This window comes from Lissotriton vulgaris, unplaced genomic scaffold (genome assembly GCF_964263255.1).
Source record: "Lissotriton vulgaris unplaced genomic scaffold, aLisVul1.2 SCAFFOLD_2302, whole genome shotgun sequence".
Classification (NCBI taxonomy): Eukaryota; Metazoa; Chordata; class Amphibia; order Caudata; family Salamandridae; genus Lissotriton; species Lissotriton vulgaris.
In genome coordinates this window covers 317,281-334,106 of record NW_028242786.1, presented here as the reverse complement: position 1 = coordinate 334,106, position 16,826 = coordinate 317,281, and the positions used below count along the sequence as shown (strand labels likewise).

Here is a 16,826-nt window from a genome sequence, read left to right as displayed (position 1 = left end):
AAAACATATACCCCTATACCCATCCTTACCTTATCCAAACATATAAAAAAAACATGCTTTTACCATTCATGCATTTACAACGAATTTCGTTGTAAATGTATGCGTGGTAAAAGCATATAAAATGTAATGCCATGTGTTATAATGGCATTGCGGAGTCATGGTACTTTCGTAATGAAAGTATGCGGAGTGATGGTATGTGGAAAGAAAGTTGCGGAATGGGTGTTTACCTTCCCCCGGTAAGTACATTTGTGGCATGGCGGCCCACATCTCCAGCAACACTCATTTTTTCACCACCCATTTGAAAAATGCACAGGTCTCTCATTGATGGACAGCACCGACATACATTTTTAGACACCTCCCGCAACAAGGTCTAGAATTGCGAACTTTAGAGCAGGGGAGCTACCTTCAAATCTCCGCATCAGCTCAACATCCTGTGATTCCAGGCAAATAGCTCTGTCTCCCTGTGCCTACCACAAATGAATGTGTTCTTCTGTAATGTAAATTGTGCTCATGCCATGTTGTCGAGTTCGCGCTATATAATATTGCAAGGAAAAATAAAGTAGGGATACTCAAGTTCACACACTACTGAACGCGCACTCTTAAGTGCATCAGCAGTGCACTGTGAATCGGAGCGTTTCACAGGCCTGTCACAGATAAGAAATGCTATCAAAACAAAATCCTACAAAGCTATATACTACTGGCCGGCAGCACTTCATACCCGGACAACGTCGGGACGGGCTGCTAGTATGTATATATATGAATATATATATACATACTAGCATATATATATATATATATATATACGTTAAATTTTTACATTATTTTAAAATTATAAAATACATAAACATTATTAGTTTACTAATTGTTCTATATTATATATATATATATATATATATATATATATAATTATTATATATGTGTGTTTAACTTTTTAAATTAAGTTTATTTGTTATATTTGTTAACATGTATATTAAATATATTTAAATTGTTTAATCAATTGAAATTTTTAATATATTTAATATTTATTCATTTATGTTATATAAATATAAAAGCAACATTCTGTACAACTATATTTATGACATTATTTTATTGTTTTTGATATTTTTGTACTTACCATTATGAGTATAGGATGTAGATATTTTTAACAACACTATTTTGGTCACAATGTTTTTGTATGGGGATATTTTGAATGTCAGTATTTGGCAGTGTAGCTTTATTTATATGTGCCAGTTAGGTAGAGACTCAGGTCTGCCAGAACTTCTTTCTTAAAGACAATTGCTAATTTACTATCCTTTAACAACACGAAACGTAGAGCTCTTGAATAGTGAATACCCTTAGATCATGCACATATGTTTATGAAATGTGCCATAGCCCAGAGTTGTACCAACTGCAGTCAAACATGTGAAAGTGAGAAATTTGCTGGTTCCATTAAGAATTTGGTTAACTGGCGACTGTCTATTAGTGAAACCAATGACAGAACATGCTGAACAAGAGCTTTAATCAAAGTGATGATCGGCCTCAGTTAACTAATATTCATTCTATCTTTACATGTCAATTTTAAACACTGAGCCAAATGTAAAACTTTACTCCTACACAGAGCCATAAAACTAAACTTGCTTATACATGCTTAGGTTAAGACGTACAATGTCCATAACTGCTGAACTGTTGGTAAGATTTATGTAAAACCACCTAGAATTGACGTATCATCTTCATTTGACGTTGTTGTTCTATGTCCTAAGTAGACCTTTTTTGATTTAATATCAAGAATTTGTTTCTTAATGCCCTTCTATCATTTCACAAATTTTTGTTGGAACTTGATTGCGCATTTCAACATGTAATAGTAGTTTTGTAGTGTCATTTTGAGGTTAATGTATCAACTGCCAAGTAAATATATTTGATGTACGAAAGTGAGAACAATAAAATGAAGCAGTTGTAAAGGATACAAAGAGAATGGAGATATGTTCCATTTGATCCCAAAAACATATAAAGCTGCAACGTTAATCACACAATTTCACATCTGATACAAATAGTGTTTAGTCATCACATGTTGCAACCACTCTACTGTCCACAGTGTCTCCCGTCGTGTTTCTGAAAAACACACAATAACTCCAATTGCATATATTTCTCTGTGGCTACATAAGGAGACACTTTAATTGACACAACTTGCTCCCAGGATAAGTCTTGATCCACATTGTTATACAAACACTGCAGCAAATTCTTTTCTTAACCAGAGGCTCATAGATGGCAACCTCAATAGAGTATTATTATCAGACAATATTGAAACTAAACTAAACCAATAACTCCTTTCTTGTTTCTGAAGCACTATACTATCTGTCCTTGCATGGGATTCATTTACTACGTTGGCATACTACTAGCTCAATTATATCAAAGCCTATTCTTCTTTCCATAGTCAATCCCTTCACTACAGACTGTTCTTCATTGGTAATCCAGTCTGTTTACATGAAGTTTGTTACTTGTCACTCATTCATCACAAAGTCTTGTGCATGCTGGTAAATGAAATTAGAAGTTTCAGACAAGACAAGTTGATTTATTATCAGATTGCTTTTTTTGCGCCACACATATTTTCCTGGCAATTATTTTTTTTAAAGTCAATAACCATTTTTAAAAATTAAAATATTGTGTGCCCATAATCTGTCCAGACTGCCCCTCTCAAGTTGTTTTAATGTCAATCTCAGGGTATCTGGATAAAAAGAGGGGTGATTGATATATGATATATATGGACAGTGTGAAAGATGCCTAGAAATGTGGGGCACTGCATATTATTGTTGCTAGAGTGACTCAGAATGTTCTTTAAATGCCCTCTTTAGAGCAGTAGGGATGGAACATTTGATCAGTTGACCTCTGAAACTTCCCACAAGGAAATAAATAACAGGGTTTAGACAACTGTTTATGGTGCAGGATAAAATGGCTATGTGTAAATATTCAAAATAGTAGATATCAAACCGGAGCAGGAAGTTGAACAGTGACAGAGGAGCACAAAGAATCAAAAAGGCAACAACAGTGCTAAGGATGAGTATGTACACTCTTGGTGGATGATGTCTTTGAGATTTCCTGCAGATCTGAATGGCCAATGCCATGTTGCACAGAAGAATCAATGGCAGGCAAATCATTAAATTTAAAATTGTTTGTAGCGCAGAAAATATTAACTGAATCTCCTCACTATCACAAACATACTGCACTGTAAACGGAGCACAAGCAAAGACCCAGGTAGCAGCACATACAATGGTGGACTGGTGCTTGTTCCTGCGGCATCTATACCAGATGGGGAACTTGACCGAAAGCCACCTCTCCAGGCTGATGGCAGTAAGAAGGACCTGGCTGGTGATGTACCCCAAAAGAAACAAATCCCCCTGAACGTCAGTAAAGAGATATTTCTTAATGATTCCATGAAAATGCAGTATTAACAATGTTATCAACAGGATGAACATGAGGAGGTAGATTAAATCTGCAATTGCCAGGTTTAGAATGTAGACGGTGAATGGTCTCCTACGGATCCTGAAAGCAAGGTACCAGAGAACCACTGCATTCCCGAAGACCCCAAATAGAGCGATGCCAGCAAAGAAGCAAAGGAGGATCTGATATTTGATATCAGCTTTGGGTCCTGTGGCATTATATCCCACATCATACATGTAATAATCTTCCAAGTCTGGAGCGTTGGTAGTGGTGTGATGAAGGTAGGACATGGTCATAACTCTAGGGATTCTTTCACCTGCAACCAAGAAGGGAGAATAACAGAGGTAAGGGAGAACTGCAGAACCACAAGCAGGACTTCCAGGTGTTCCTCTTTAGACAATTTGCTACGTCACATATACATGCAGAACATATTGGTGTCAAAGGGATGGGCAAAATCAGTTTTGCATAATTCATACATTTACAGAAGTCTGTAATACCAAGACATTTGCAATTTCAAATATATATTTAAATTTCTGCAAAGCGCCTAGTTGGGGAAGTTTCCTTTTATTTTAAGACATACAAATTTTAATACTGGTCACTGCTCCTCAACAAACATACATCTCACTCAACTCACTGTCAATTCCTATAGGATTTGATTTCTGGCGGTGGCGGATGGGATGTATGTATTAAGCTTCTCTTCCTACCGAGGTGTGGGCGATTTAAATTTAAATCTGTCGTAAGCAGATGCGAAATCTGCAGGCAGTAGAATAACACAAAATGCAGAATGTGATGAGGGGCCCCGGACTCTCCCATGTCTCACAGCTATTCATTGGTGTTAGCTTGAATGGGGGCCCCCCTAACATTTTCGGAGCCCCTGAAAGTCTGGGGGCTGCAATATTTCCCTGCATGGAGGCAAATGACTTACACAGTCTCCTTCACCTCCCCCCTGGAAAAGTTGCTTCATGAGCACTTTCTCAGTCCGGGTCATTGTAATTCCCCTAATGCAGTGTTCTTCAATCTGTGGGGCGCGCCCCCCTGGGGTGGCGCGACACCATCCCAGGAGGGGCGCGCACTCCACGCCAATCTAACCTTTGTTCCCTGCAAGTCTTCTTGGAGGACTCCGGTGTGTGGAAGGGGGAGGGAGGGGAGATGAATGAGGCATGAGGTGCCCGTACTTTTGTCTTGTTAACTGTCCCAGGAGGGGGTTCATTACAGAGCTGACGGCTTCAGCTGCAGGGGGAGGCAAGGAGTCTCCTCTGCTAAAACAAAAACAAACAGACACGCTTTTGGTTTTAGCAGAAGAGACCCCTTGCCTCCTACTGCAGCTGAAGCTGTCAGCTCTGTGAAGTAACCCCCTTCCTGGGAGAGTTAGCTCTTCTCAGAACGGAGACAACGTTTCCAGAGAAGCTTAAGGCATGGGCAAAGTGGGCTCTGGCTCAGGGTCCCAGCCTTTCAAAGGGGGCGGAGGGGGGCGGGGGTTTGAAAGAGCCAGCTCTGTTCTACAGTCTTGCCTCATGACCTTGAATCATTTTTAAACACAAACTTGTAAATAGTGTTTTTCAATCATTAATTTGTAATGTGTAAAAGTCTATTACAGACATTTTGCAGACAAAAGGTGTTTATGCGTCATGCGACATCCATATAAAAAGTATATTTTAGATCAATACATGACCTCACATATGAGAAATTGAAGGGTGTCACAGATTATTTGCAGTAATATTAGTGAACTGCTGTTGTGGTACATACTGAAAACACACAACACTATCCTTGAATATCTGATATACACACATTTAGTATTTGACCAAAGAAGGCATGAAAAAGCTAGTCTTAACAGGGGCCCCAAAAGTACATTTGGCCGACAGGCCCCAAAATCCTTAAAACGTCCCCGAAAGTTTCTTTTCAAATTACACAGGCAGGCGCGCAAAATGCCAGCCAGCCATGTGTTGTTTAAACAGCTTGCAAATTGCTAAATATGGTTACAAATAAGAAGTATGTATTCATTTGTAATGTGAACGAGCTCCAGGTCCCCCTTTCTTTTTGTTGATTCATTTGTAATGGGACTTTTCTATCTTTCTTCCCTTTTATTATTAGTCATGGATCATTCATGCAGCTCTAGAAAACAATTAAAAGTTCTTTCTATTTATATTTGCTGTTCAAAGTATGCACAGACAAGTGCTGAAAATACAACTTTAGGTAACTGCTTATTTTTATACTATCTGTGACATTATGTTAATGTTAATGTTAATGGTAGTTGGGATTTGTTAAGCGCTCGTACGCCCGGAGGCTTCATGGCGCTGCAGGAGGAACCAGGCAAGGCAGTCAAAGAGTGAAGCTGTGCTATCAGTAATAAGCTTGAGAAAACAGCCAGGTTTTCAGGGATTGTCTGAAGCTGAGGATGTTATCATTCAGCTTTATATGGAGGGGAAGAGAATTCCAAAGAACAGCAGCATGGTGGTCGAAACAGCTACCTCTGAGGCGCTTCCTTTTGAATGGAGGTACAATCAAGAGTGATTTATAGGTGGATCGAAGGTGACGGGAGGGGCAGTATTTTTTAAATAAATCTCTGATAAATGAAGGGCCAGAGTCATTCAGAGACCTGAACAGAATACACCCGGCCTTAAAGGCCACACGTTGCTCGACTGGCAACCAGTGTAACTGCTTAAGGCCAGATCTGATGGATTGCCTCCTGGGTATATTCAGAAGGAGCCTGGTGGCTTGGTTCTGAACAAGCTGGAGACGTTTAAGCTCTCCAGTTTGGAGGCCAAGATAAAGGCTGTTAGAAAAGTCCAGCCTGGACAGAACCAAGGAAAGGACGATCTGTGTGAGGGCTGCTGAAGAAAAGAAGCAAGCAATTTTTTTTATTTTCTTCAATTGAAAGATACTGGAAGATACCACCGCTCCAACCTGTCTTTTTAGCGAGAGATCCTCGCTGATGAAGATACCTAGGCTTTTAACCACGGAAGACTTAGTAGGAGGCGCTCCCATGTTAGTAGACCAAAAGTTGGAATTCCAACTAAGTGAGCTCTGTCCGGGCAGGACCAGCTCGGTCTTGCCCGGGTTGAGCTTCAGATGATTGCAGCTCATCCAACTCAATATGTGGGACATAGTTCTTTGGAATTCGCCCACTGAGTCCATGGTGTTAAGAGGGAAGATGAGCTGCAAATCGTCCGCGTAGTTAAAGATAGTTACATTAGCATTGCGCAGGGAGTGCAAGAGAGGGCGTAGGTATACATTAAAAAGAAGGGGAGATAACGAGGAACCTTGTGGTACCCCGCAGGTGGTTGGTATAGTGGGAGCAGAGAAGGAGCCCAATCTGACCGATTGTGTACGGCCAGTAATGAAAGAACGGATCCAGCTCAATGCGGGGCCCCTGAGACCTGCCTGCTTGACACGGTCGACCAAGATGGTGTGGTCGACCGTGTCGAACGCAGCAGAGAGGTCCAGTAGCACAAGCGCCTGATGGATTCCTGCATCTGCATTCCGCCTCAAAGTATTTAACACCGAGAGGATGACCGCCTCGGTGGAGTGGCAAGGACGGAACCCTGCTTGATTCGGTGCCAAATACTCAGATTTTTCCAAAAAGTTGGAGATAATTTCACAAACATGTGACTCCATCAGTTTGGCACAGTATGGCAGCAACGATATGGGTCTATAATTGATGGGATCTAGCGGGTTAGCTCCTGCCTTTTTTATGAGGGGAACGAGGAGAGCTTTTTTCAGGTTGCATGGAACTTTGCCCTGTACGAGTGACCCATTCAATAAAGAAAGTAAGCACCCAGGAAGATTGGTGCCCACTTCTTTCAAGATGTGAGGGGGGCAAATGTCATCAGGGGAGCCAGTTTTAACTTTGGTTAATAGTTTGAGTAACTTGATATTGTCTATGAGGGGATAGGAATCTAAGGTGGCAGGGTTGTACAGAGATGTGAGATTGGCTTCTCAGCACTTGCGGTACTAAAGACTAAGTACCATTCAAGACTGGGTGTGGAGCACAACCAGTGGATGGCAGTAGCAAAAATTCATCCACATATTGACCGTCTCTGAAAAACAGGCACACCTGTCACATTTATGTTGGTGGTGTTATTATTAATCCGTGTTATGTGTAAAACAAAGTATCCTAGTGAAAACAATTTGCACACATTTCATCTTGGAAAGTGGTGTTTTCAGCTGTGCAATAAGACTCTTTCATTTCACCACACCCACTCCCAAACCTGCAGTTTACTAAACACTCTTATTGTATTGAATGTTATTCGCTGAATATGCCCGGAATGTGCACGTGGCGGTCGAGTCCAGAAATTCCTGTCAGGTGGTGGGGGGGCCTAACATCTAAAAAAATTCAGCAGGGGGGCTCAACCTACAAAAGTGTGAAGACCTGTGCCCTAATGCAATAGGCATCGTGATATTTACCCAACAGGGCCTGGCAAGGCTCTGCAAAATGTTTTTCATTTCCTTTTTCAGTGTCTGAGGAGTAACTTTTATTTTGCTCTACAAGTGGGGGCAGATTTCACACTTTTGATTTTAAACAAAGCCTTTACCCTAATTGTGCTTTCCATTTCTTATGGCAGGCCTTGGCGAGGGAGAGAAATGTAAAGTACACAACTGTTCCAGTATTTCCCGTTGCCACTCAAGGCAAAGCAGACTCCTGAATAGTAGTTAGGAGAACTCTGCAGTCAGATCTCTGTGGCCTCACATGCCAGCTATCTGGAGTTAGACAATCCAATGCAGGGAATACAGACCAGAGAAACTGGACTTAGCCTCAGGTAAAGTCAAGAAACCTTACCACCTAGTAATATTGTTTAAATATCTCATACTCCTTACCAGAAGGGACCCATTTCAAGCACCACACAAATATGACACAATAGTAAGCCTATTATCACCTAATTCGAAGACATATTATTCAACTGCATGGTCCAACCACCCATTATTGAGCTTGCTTTTGATATACATGAAGAAGCATTGGCAGGGAGCTGATGACATCAACTAAGACAACAAAAGTAACTTTGGAAAACAGTGCTGTGCAGTCAGCATTGTGTAGTTTGAGACATTCAACACCGAATGGTCAGAAACATTACTGATGGAAATCAAAGGATGAGGCAAAGCATTCCATCACCTCCAGAACAATATGGGGGTCAATGCAGCCCAAAATTCCAGCTTCTAACAAACTTTTGACTGCTGGTTTCTCAGAACCACTTGGCCCAAGTGCATCAGTGTGGTATAGGAAGACCTGGAGTATACAGGCCTAGAAACAGCTCTGTGGACCATATATTGTCAGTATGTAGTTTCCATCAAAGCACTGCACCATCTGGTAGCTGTTGCCCCCTGACCTTTCCAGGTCCCGAGTTCAACGCCCTTCTCCACCACAGGCACCTATCTGCACCTCATCCCTGGTAGTCCAGTGGGGAGCATCTCTGCTCTTGCCTCTATTTCTCTGCCTTGTGACTTTTCTCCTCTCTATCTTCTTTTCCCTAATTTCATCTGTTCTACCAGTCTGACATGTTCTTTTTCATTCTACATTTCCGCACTTTTTGCGCCTTTTTTCTTGCCATGTCCTCTCCGCTGCTCGTCCCCTATGGACCTGCTACCTCTTCAGCTATGTTTTCTCACTTCCTGCTTTTCCCGCCTCCCAGCTGTCCAGCCCTTCTTCGCATGCTACTTAATGGCAGCTGCCAGCATGCTGAAAACAAACATGTCCGTGCCCGTCTGCTTGTGGCCCTTGCCTAGCGCTACAAACTCTGGCCTTCAAGCCATCCACCACTACAGCACCAGCACCCTCCACACCCTTAACATTGTACGCCACTCCTCCTGCCACCTCACATCGCTAGGAACACCCAAAACACACCTGCAACTGCACCTTCGTTGGCCTCTGCACACCCAGACCGACCAACCGCATGACCCTCTAGAACCTGACCCGTCCACCTCAGATGCATCCTATTCAACACCCACTCCCTCAAAAGACACACCATGAAAATCAGGTACCTGCTTGACTCCACCTTCCCAGAAGTCACCTCCTTTACAGATACTTGGATGTACTCCAGCTCAACCCCAAACATCACACCCTCTATCCCGGATAGATACAAAATCATCCACAAGGACAGTGTCAACTGCCCAGGACGAGTCATCGCCATTGTGCACAAAAACACCATCTACCTCACAAGCAGCTCCAATAACCACTCTCCCGAAATGTAGCACCTCCACTTCCTGAGATCTAAACCAATCCAAATGCCACCCTCTGTGGCACTCTCATCTACAGACCTCACAGGCCCTGCCCCCCTTCATTGAATTCATAGTTGACTTCATTGCTCACCACGCTCTCGCCTCAATGGACTACATCCTCCTTGCCTCAACGGACTACATTAAACCTCGAAGACCACAACACCTCATCCCTACTGGAGAATTTTGCCACCATTGGACTCAAACATCTGGTCACAATGCCAACATACTAATGAAGACACACCCTCAATCCCATCTTCTCTGCAAGCAACAACATCTATGTCAGCCACACCTCTGAGCCACACTGGACCGACCACCACTGTGTCCACCTATAATTCACCAAATCCACCATACGCCACCATGCCTACTTTGATCCTTGAAGAAGGAGGAGCAGGGACACAGAAGACCAGCTCACAACCTCCCTCAACAAGACCCCACCTTAGACATCCACATACGCCAACATCTTAGCACTTAATCCCACTGCTGGATCTCTGATTGTGCCAACACACTGGTCTAGCCTCAAGAAACACTTAGGCAAACAGTCCTCCAAGAAAGCCAAGTGGTTCTCCCCCACCCTCCAAGAGTCCAGGTGCACCTGCAGATGGCTCAAGAAAAGATGGAGGAGCAGCAAGATCATGGCAGACCACGCAGCCCTCAAATTCACTCTCATCAGAACAACAAAGAAGGTCACCATTGAGGAACGCATCAATATCAATGCACACAACAGCAAAGAACTCTTCGCCGTAGTGAAAGAATTTGCCAAACCCAGCCAAGAGAAAGCAGACATGCCCTGTCCAAAGACCTCTGTGACATCCTCCCCACCTTCTTCCACCCAGAAGTCAAGGAGACCTATGACACCTTCCCAACCCAAGACTCACCTACCCAATGCACAATTACTGCACCCAATGGCTCGCGCTATCAGCAGACCTTGACCAACTAGACTACCCTCACCTCTAATGACACTTCAAGATCATGAAGAGAATCCACTCCAGAGCCCCCGCGGATCTCTGACCTTACCACTGTTGTGTTTATATCTAGGACCCTAATTCGATATTCCCGATTTATGTCCTTGTGAGGTTATACTCAATAATATCCTGAAAAAGGCATAAGAATCTGATCCATATTTCAGTAATAGCCCATGCAGTCCAAAGCACAGCACGGCTACTCCCATCGACTCCTAGAAAGCACAACACGTTCTTTAAACAAACCAAGCCTCCAGCAGCCCGGGAAATTCCCCCTGCTCTTGTTTTGATTTGAACAAAGAACTCCTGAAGTCCGGCAAGAGCTGTTAGTTCTTAGTGACGTCTTATGTCCAACCTTACGTCAAACCCGGCACCTTCCAGGTATAAAATACCAACAGTTGCCTTAAGCAAACACAAGGTGGTTTGGAGCAGAGCGGTCCTCTACTTGTCCGAGAGCCCAGCTGATGCGAGAGGCCACGGAAGCCGCCCCTCCCGTTTGACGCACTGAGAAAGACGCTGTCTTTTTCTCCAGCCGAGAAAATCCAGCTCTGGTGTTTCCAGCCTACCCTTGCGGGTTACTGGGATGTCGAGTCCTAAGGAAAAGAGATACCAGACCTCCTACATTCTATTGCCAAGGTACGGAGTTGACTAAACACTTGAGAGAACTCTTGTTGCAGATTCTTGGCCAAATAATCTTAACCCACTTAACTTAAACTGATACTCACTTATCCCTTCTCCCGTATTAGGCTAAGGTCAGGTACACAGGGGTAGGCTTAGTTAGAAGCACCAGTTGAGTACGCTAGTCAATGTATTTATGTATGTATATATTTTATCCATTTTAAAGTGTCATATGGCTAAGAAACCATACCAATGCTTTTACAGTATTATTTCATAATACTACTTTTACTGTACGCACTTTATTTCACCTTAAGTATTGCAATTGTGGCAATTCATTTATCTTGCATGAGAAGGAAGACTGCCCGATAAATAACACCTTTTTATTGAAAACGCCCGTCTCTCTATTTCTCTGCATTCTGGTGAAACTAAGTATGCACTACTGACTGAGTGAAATAATTGTCTACTGTTTTCACACTACTCTAGAGATATACTCTTATTCTGAGGGAGCAAAGTTGTCATGTTTATGCGGTTGTCGGAAACTGAATCCCTTCTTGTCGGAGCCAGGGAAGTTCATCCCTCGCTATTCATTCAAGAAAGTTTCCAGTGACCTCTGAGCTAGCTGGTGTAATCCTAAATTAAGTTTAACATAGTCAGTAGAGACCTAGATGACCTCAGTCCTACGTCTACACTGCTGTTTATGTTATTCCAATGCGCAGAGCCTATTGGGAAAATAGGAACTACACTACATGGCGCCCAACGTTTGGTAAGGCGATTATCTAACGCAAGACACTAGAGAAACTCAGTCGTGCTTTTTCACACAGACCCCTTTCTCCCGTAAAAACTCCAATAGATGTCTGGAGTGGGTGAAAGGTTAATATCCACCGAAAGTTAGTAGGATGAGAATCCTATGTATTAGTTTTGGTTTGATCAACGTTGAAGGATACAGTGTTCCAAAATATTGTGCACCTAATCTTTGTTTCCTTGAAACTCGATCTGCAACAGAAAAACTTTCAGTCAGTTAAATGGCAGAAAGTGACGAAGAAAGGGAACGAGCTAGACTAGCAGCTCAACTCTTAGAGGAAGACATAACTCTCCAAGAAGATGATCTGAGTGCTATAATCATTCCGGTCAACGTAAGAAGAACTATAACTCTTAAACTTATAGGAAATGGACTGACACCAAGAGGTAATACAGTCATATTCGTGGTAGAGGCCCATGAATATCGGCAGACAGAGGTGTTCTATTCATGAATACATTTTCCAGCAGCACACCCTGCGACAAAACATTTCCACTATTACAAAATAGAGGAACCTCCGAATGAATACACTCCCTTCGAGGAGGTTGAAATCCCACTAAATTACCAAGAGCATCTGCTCTGGTTTAATGCCGCCCTAAAACATAATAATCACATCACCAGGCTCGGTCCACTAGGTAGACCAGGAGCAACTTGGCCGGTTCTAGCCAGCTACACACTACATCCAGACATTGATAAAATGTCAGTTCCAGAACTTTTAGCTCAGCTAAAACTCTTATTTAAAATACATAGACAATTAGTCCAATATGTCATGCGGACTGGAACAGTCCAACCGACAATTAACATCCCACAGCTGACCCCTCATCAGGGGAATACAAACAAAATTACACCACAGAACATACAATCATGTCTTGGTAAAGTACCCATAAAACGGGAATAAATCCCATTCTGGTTAGCACAAAAAATTACTCAAATAGAGGCAGTATTTCCAGATAGTACTCCTCACGAAAAACACAGAATCCTGACTATCTGTCTCCCAATGGGGATCGCACCACATGTGGAAGATTGCGACACTTGGGGCACAGTCTTTGCTTCGATCTACACAAAAACACATGGTGTCCTATCCATGGCGGTCATACCAGATATATTAAGACAAATTCAAAATGAATACGGTCTAGAACCTGCTTTAACTCTGGGTATGAAATTACTGAAAGACTTCAAGCAGGTCTCGGCTATATTATTAGCCAATATAAAAGGAGAAGCAGCAACTGTGGCAATCCGCCAGAAATTAAAGGAAACAGATATATCAGACCAACCATTTGAACTTGCCAGAATCATAGAAAAATCCTATGAGGAACTAGGAAAAGATAGTTTGGGTGGGAAACCGGTAAAACCCCAACTAACTGAAAATCCTGAAATACATTTTTTATTAAAAATAATGTAAATACTCCAAAAAAGAGTTGGGATGGTAATAAACAAACCACTCCCAGGGCAAAACGTTTCCAGTCCAGAGGAAGGTCTCCTCAGCGGAGAGAAAAATCTCTAAACCGAGAAGACAAGTCTCCCCAAAGGGAACCCTCGGAAAAAAGATACAACCTTAGAAATAGGGATAATCTGATAGCTATCAAGATGTTGAAACCCGTCCCTCTCGATCTTTTCAGACTTCCTCACAGAAATCGGAAAGAGGAGGACAATCAGAAGACAGAGAAGAGCGCGTCAAGTCCAATGACAAAGAACCTGCTCATCAAAGTAAAAAATTAAAATTTCCCAGAAACAAGGTAGAAAGTATTAAGATTAAACATGCTGAGAATTCTGAGGACACAACTAAAAAATGGAGAGTGGGCTCAGACAATGCTAGACAGAGCAGCAGAAATGACAATAGCTCGCAAGATCCTGATGAATCTTCTGGAGACAGTGGACACGCATGAATGCATTCAAGTGGAAACTGCAGACACACGAGTTAGTGTGCCCCATAAACTATATGAAATAACATTACGTATAGAGGGAGATAAAACTAGGAAAATTAGAGGTATCTTTTGGGAAAAACTTTCAAAAGGCTATGACATTCTATTAGCTGAGAAAGACTGGCCACCAGAGTTTGTCAGGGAGTACCCTCATGGCGAAGAAATGGTTATGCCTGCCTTCTCGAATCATATCCCGATTCATAAAAATATACATTAGCAAGAAAATGGGCAGTAGCCCAAGCTCCTGCTTTATACAAAAATCATGTAGGATGGAATGAGGACTCACCCAACCACAAAATCCAGTTAAAAATTCAGCCCACTGCACAAAGGCAGTATCCAGTTAAACAAGAAGCTAAAAAACAAGTCAAGGAGATCTTAGATAAACTTGAATATCAAGGGGTGATCAAAACATGCACCTCACAAATGAATAATCCGTTCTTTCCTGTCTCCAAACCAGATGATTCATATCATCTAGTCTTGGACTACAGGCACCCTAACTCCTGTTGTAAAACATTTGCAGTACAAAACTCACATAGTGCAGCACTAATAAATAACATTGTGCGCAAAAAATATAAAACGACATTAGATATCTCTAATGGATTCTTCTGTCAAAACATTGCACCTGAAAGCAGGTATTTGACAGCTTTCTCAATAATGGGGTCGCAAAAACAATTTTTCCGACTCCCACAGGGATTCAAGAATAGCCCAGGATTATTCTCAGCAAGAGTAACAGAGTTACTACAAATATATGATGATGAAGCATTATCATATGTTGATGACATTTATCTCACAGATGATGACCTGGAGACTCACGTAAAAGGGTGAACACCATAATACTTGGGTTCGCGTCAGAGGGTTAAAAATTTAACTTTAAACAGTCAAGAATTGCTCATCTAACTGTCCTATTTTTAGGATATGAATTATCAAGTGAAGGCAAAAGCCTTGCAGACAATTTCTTGGAGAAATGTGCTGTACTCCAAGCACCAAAAACGCTGAAGAACTTACAATCAATACTAGGTTTCCTGAATTTCGAAAGGACATACATTCTAAATTATGCAGAGAGGGTTAAACCTCTCTATGAATTAATAAAACCCGATTTTAAACCAATACATTGGACTCAAAAACACACAGAAATTCTGAGATCGTTACAAACAGACATGTTAACCAAAACAAAATTGCAAACATGTGAAAACACACGCAATCTGGTAATCTGAATCATCCCAGGAAGATGCAGATTTACATACCTGACCTCTAATGAGGGAAAAACGGTACCTATAGCTTACAAATCGCACTTGTACACTCAAGCTGAAATGAAATTCAGCTCTACAGAAAAAATTCTGACAGCGGTTCAAACTGCTGTAGCAAAAGAAAGAGCCCTTGCACAAGGGAAACGAATAATAATCGTTACACCGGTACCTGCCCTAGAAGCAGTAACAAAAGCAAGCATTCCAAATGAAAAAGCATTACATCCGAGGTGGATACAATGGGTTAATTCTCTTGCTGCAACAGACGTAGTATACGAATTTGATCCTAATTTAAAAACACAAGAATTTCTCCAATATAAATATGAATGTCCTCTGCCGACTGAAATTCTGCCTCTGGAACATTACGGTTCTATAATATATACAGACGGATCAGCACAACCCGCAGTTGGGGGTAAACAAGCATATAGTGCTGCGTGCGCAATCGTTAAAGGTCATTGGCGTGAAGGGAAATTTAGACCAATGGTTACTAAAACCCAATCTCTAGGAGATTGTACAGCTCAGCGAGCTGAACTATTAGCATTTACGATGGTGCTTGAAAATACTGATCGCGAGTTCCCCACACTAATAGTGCGCGATTCATATTACTGCGTTCAGTCTTATAATGAATATTTGCCGAACTGGGTTCAGAATGGCTTCAAAGATGCAAAAGGTGGCACCATCAAGCATAAAAAGCTTTGGGAACAAGTAGTTTTTTTACAGAAAGAACTACAAAAGACTCACGTGATACATACACTGAGTCATCAACGTGATGGCGTTCACGTTGCAGGGAATTCATTGGCAAACACAGCCACAGCGGCAGCGGTTCAACCGGCTTCCGTAGTCACTAAAAAGCGTTCAGAAAAATACATAGATGGGGAAACGAGGCTGGCGGTAAAAGCATCTTTAAAAGGCGACTACTCAGCATTACCTCTAAACTATCCACTCAGTAATACATACATAATTGATGCAAACTCTGTTCCTTTTGCTCGAATCCCTGGAGTGGGGGATAGAGTAATTCCAAACACGAATCGGAGGGTTTTCTTGATTGAAGACGCACACATGGGATTGGGTCTGAGGCACCAAGAGATCCTGAAATCTCTGATGGATTTACAATCAGAGTACTGGTGGCCGGGAATGAGCTTAGATATCTACAATTTTGCAAAAAATTGTGAGAACTGCAGCAGAGATCGCAGTTGTGAACCGGACCAGCCTGTAGCCCAGATACCACTATTAGATAGCATCAGACTATCTATAGCGCAGAAATCCAGTCGGAGGAATGCGTCCCCATAATTATTAAGACTGATTTCACTAAAAATGTAGACCCCAGCGCTCGGCTGACGCCAGAACTGTTATAAAAGATTTGCGTGTCTTTATCGGCACATACGCAATTGGCATGCTACATTCTGATCAGGGTTCCGCGTTTAGCTCTCAAGCTTACAAAGAGGCCATGAACAGCATGGGCATCGCATTGCGGTAATCTTCTCCCTTCCATCCTGAGGGAAATGCGGTTGTGGAAAGAAAAAACCGGGACATAAAGCAATCTATAACGGCGAGGGTATTAGGTTTGGGTGATGGGTGGGTAAAACATTTAACAAGTGTCCAACGTAGTCTTAATAATCTGCCAAGAAATTCTCTAAAAGGTCTCACTCCATACGAACTATTG

At 42.1% G+C, this 16,826-nt stretch overlaps 1 protein-coding gene across 1 annotated transcript in view; it reads right to left on the bottom strand.

The window, feature by feature from the left end:
• Window positions 1-2,587: 2,587 nt before the first annotated feature.
• The window catches only part of LOC147668842 (proto-oncogene Mas-like), a 40,744-nt gene continuing 26,505 nt past the window's right edge, over window positions 2,588-16,826 (bottom strand). The window contains exon 2 of the mRNA XM_086948409.1: window positions 2,588-3,730. Within this exon, the coding sequence (XP_086804535.1) occupies window positions 2,790-3,710 (921 nt within the window). The 5' untranslated portion in view covers window positions 3,711-3,730 and the 3' untranslated portion in view covers window positions 2,588-2,789. The remainder of the gene's footprint in view (window positions 3,731-16,826) is intronic.